Raw genomic sequence first — 4,342 nt, 5'->3', positions numbered from 1 at the left:
GTACTGTATGCTGATGATATTTTTAGACACGTTTATTCCCCTCCCCCTTCTTTGGCAAGTCTTAGACTGTGTTCACTTGTGGTTTCGAACCCTGTTTGAGGACTTAGTTGTTTTTTACCTCACTGGTAACTGGTACATTTTAAACAAAGGCTCGATGGTTTCTGCAACGGTTTGCAGTTTTTACTAGATAACTCACTCAATATGAAAAAGACAGTTGAAAAAACCAACTACATCAATTTGAAACGAATGTGTTTCAATGAGAATACCTTCACTAATGTAGTTAGACGACGAAGCAGTTCTACTCCACTTAAATTTGAACTGAAGTGATAGCATGAAATCTTCTTTGCGTTTTAATATAAAACAAAAGAAAATAAAACTTTACCTGAATTTAACTACCAACCATTTTGACAACACATTCACCTTCAATTTCACATAGGTAGACTTTGTTTTAAACACTGATAGCGAGAGATGGGTTTATGATTCAACAGCTTTTATGCATTTTAAACTGGAACAAGGTTTTCTAAATTCTCAGACCAATTGTTTGAGGTTTGTTTTTAATTTTCCGCTTTTAAGAGCAAAATATAAATGCCATTCAAAACGACAATAAAAGGAGCCAATAAAGGGTATATATCAATAACTATAGATAGCTACTTAAAATCTGCCCTATTAGAAATAACAGTCCCCTCTGAATAGGTTTGGACATTTTCTGAAGATCATTTTTTGAAAATTGGAAAACAAAGTTGAAATAATTTTGCTTTGACAATCGCCAACTCATTCCCTCTTTTAAACATCAAGCTGTGCGACTGTGTCTTTTTTTTGGAGACAGAGGGGTCAAGTGACACTTCAGCAATCATATCCAGTTGTCGATTTTTTTTTTTTGGGGGGGGGGGGGGGGTTGAAAACAGAAATCTAAAGAGTATTTCTTCACCTGCATCATGTAGATGCGTTCCGCATTGCTTATTATAATTCTTTGGACTTTAAATTAATACCTAACTAGAAGTACCGTATTTCAATTTTTACCGTGAAACAGACACTATTCTTGTCAGGGTGTCTGTTGTCAGGGCTCTCAACCTTTTCGAAACCGAAGCACATTTATTTGTATGAACCTTACAAATCTCCCAGTAACAACCTTACTTGTTTAATTACCTATTTTTTACCGAAACGAAAAGCATGTTTTGTCATTTTGTACGTCCTGACTCCATAGATGATATTCCACTGCTCCATGGAGTCTGGACCGTGGTCTAGCTGTTATGAACATAGAACTGCATTTTCGGTTCTGAAAGAAGATTATTTCTAACTAGTGATGATGATGATGATGACGAAGATGGTGATGATGATGATGATGATGATGATGATGATAATGATGATGATGATTGCATCAATTAATGTATAATATAATTATTGACAAATTAAATCTGATTACGTCATTCCTCATTAACACCCCATTTCTCTCTCTCCGTGTCTTCCCCAGGCTGTTCTGACGTAGGTCTTGATTTTGTCGGAATCCTCACCGGCGGCAGTCTCTGCTTTCACTCCTCATTTCGTACTGGAGACACCCCAGCCGTAAGGCTTGAGCTTTTCTTGACGCACGCACCGTCGCGTTCAAACACAACACCATGGATCCCAGTGACCCCGATTTCGTGTACCTGATCGTGGACAGGAAGAAGCTCATGAAAGAGCAGACCCAGACATTTGACGGCAAAAAAGCATGCTGGGTTCCCGACCCCAAACAAGGCTTCCTGGCTGCCGAAATTCAGAGTACCAAGGGTGAGGAGATTACCGTCAAGGTCACCAAGACTAGTGAGGTAAGTTTAAACAAAAAGAAGAAAAAATGTTTGTTTGAAAATGAGAATAACTGAGCGAGAAAAACTGAGGCGAGAAAAACTGAGAAAAGACCTCACCCCAAAGTCAAAAGCGTAAAAGACTCATACAACCTTTAAAACTCGGACGTAAAATAGAACTCTACAGGAACTAGATATCTCAAGATTCAGAGAAACATACGACACCGTGATTTAATTTCATGATATGATATCTGAAAGGCCAACAAAGTTATGCCATGATCGTCATTCCTAAGAAGATAAGAAGACCACACGGAATTGAAGAACAATAGAAGGAATCGAGGAAGGTTTTGAGCTGCTAGAACTCTGTTTTGTGTGAATTATATATATATATATATATATATATATATATATATATATATATATATATATATATATATATATATATATGTGTGTGTCTGTATGTGCGTGTATGTGTGTATGTGTGTGTGTGTGTGTGTGTGTGTGTGTGTGTGTGTGTGTGTGTGTGTTTGAAAGAGTGTATGTGTGTGTTGTCAAGACCCCAAGTGAGTAAAAATACTGAAAGTTCACAGAAACTTTTTTGTATCTGTGGTTGTCCCTTTTTCTCGTAGACTGTTATCTTCTTTTTCCTCACCTAAGCTCTGTGTATCAAACTTTCTTTGCTCTAATAGTTTCTGTGAACTTTCAGTATTTTTCTTCGCGAAGGAAGAAAAGATTTTAATAAACCGTCTCAATACCAATAATTCGAGAATTTATGAAGGAGACCGTGTTCTGTTTTTGAATGTAAGACATCTTATGTGCGTGTGTATACCTGCCTTCTTACATCAATACCCTTATTTATCCATCCCTTTCTTTTCATTCTCATTATTGTGCCCGTGACCTTCATGTGGCGTCTCTTGCAAGCATCATTATTGGTCGTCTTCATTCTGTTATCACAAATACCGTCGTTTTTGTTGTCAATATGTGTGTATTCGTCACACCTCGCTTTAAATGAAAGAAAAAACAGGTAAAAGTAGTTGTACTTGTTCATATTTACTAATTTAACTAAAACCCAATTCACACCTTTATATTTATGTGCAATTCCTCTCTTTTCTGCTGTCCTCAGACCAAGACATTCAAGAAGGATGACATCCAGCAAATGAATCCTCCCAAATTCGAGAAGATTGAGGACATGGCCAACATGACCTACTTGAACGAGGCCTCTGTCTTGTACAACTTGAAGAGCCGTTACGCTGCAGGCCTGATTTACGTAAGTAGAACAACAAACAAAACAAACGACGATAAAATAGAAGAAAGTAATAGAAAAGAACAGAGGTCAGAATAATATACAATGTTTATGAGGAAACTGTAGTCAAATCTTATTCGCTTTCTCCTTTCCTCGCAATTAAACAGATAAAGAAGACGAAGTAATCTATGGTCCATCCTGTGTATTAGCTTCAATTCTAAGAAAAAGTTACATGGGTCATGGATGGTTATTTTATCCAATCGTAAGACGATTTCTGTTTTGAACAATACATTTTCCCTTCCCCAACGCTATTATATATACAGCTCACTACTCACCTTAAACCATCCTTTACAAATACAATTGAGACTAAGATAAGTTGAAAGTTATGATTATTGTTTGAGACTTCACATTAATTGTACTGAATTCGGAAACGCGCAATCTAATACGGCTATACGTCGATCCAGATTGAAAGGCTTGCCTGAATTGGGCAAAAACAGCCATATCAGCTATAGTAACAGCTCGTACAATGCAGATAAAACACTTTCGCAATGGGTTCCGGTTTTGTTGTTGTTGCGAGTAGATTGGCTCGCTGATCGCGGTGTGCGCTGGTGTAGTACAAAACGTCCTCCTTACACTTAATCCGCGATAAACCGCTTGCCCGGGTATTTAACCATGAGGCAGGCCAATGTTATGACTTTGTCATAACTGTAGCATTGACTTTACGTAGCGAAACAGAAATATAATATTATAGGCAAGTGGAAAGCGTTCAGTGTTACGTAATGTACACGCTCACAGTAAAACAGATTAACTCCTTAAGAAATAGAAGAGAGAGCCTTACAGTGGTACGGGTTCATACAAAGATGTCACGTCAGTAACTTTAAGCTGTTACCTCCTAAGTAAGAATCTTTTAAGCAGATAACAATTTTGCCAACCCCCAAAAAAGCTTTTCCATTTGAACCGAAGACCTTCAGATCAAAAGTAACGAAATTTAAAAAAACCCAAACATACAGCAACACCAAAACAAAAAGCAAGTAAAAACCAAATATATGTCATTTGTTTTGTCTAATGAGAGAATGACATTAGCCACGTTTCCCAACCTGACCGGACAATCTGAACATTGTGTGTGATCTTCTCCTCTGCAGACCTATTCTGGCCTTTTCTGTGTGGCTGTCAACCCGTACCGTCGCCTGCCCATCTACACCCAGAAGGTCATCGATGTGTACAAGGGCAAGAGGAAGGCTGAGATGCCTCCCCATCTCTTCTCCATTTCCGACAACGCTTACCAGAACATGTTGCAAGGTGAGTTCAAACTTACAAC

The 4,342-nt window shown here is 38.0% G+C and overlaps 1 protein-coding gene across 1 annotated transcript in view; it reads left to right on the top strand.

The window, feature by feature from the left end:
* The first annotated feature begins 1,575 nt into the window (after positions 1-1,575).
* LOC101851430 (myosin heavy chain, striated muscle) overlaps positions 1,576-4,342 on the top strand; it is a 50,090-nt gene continuing 47,323 nt past the window's right edge. The window contains 3 exon segments of the mRNA XM_035971296.1: positions 1,576-1,805; positions 2,905-3,048; positions 4,167-4,323. Coding sequence (XP_035827189.1) covers positions 1,617-1,805; positions 2,905-3,048; positions 4,167-4,323 — 490 coding nt within the window. The 5' untranslated portion in view covers positions 1,576-1,616.

The sequence above is a fragment of the Aplysia californica genome, unplaced genomic scaffold (assembly GCF_000002075.1).
Source record: "Aplysia californica isolate F4 #8 unplaced genomic scaffold, AplCal3.0 scaffold00413, whole genome shotgun sequence".
NCBI lineage: Eukaryota > Metazoa > Mollusca > Gastropoda > Aplysiida > Aplysiidae > Aplysia > Aplysia californica.
Note: the sequence above shows the minus strand (reverse complement) of the source record. Positions and strands in the feature narration are given on the sequence as shown.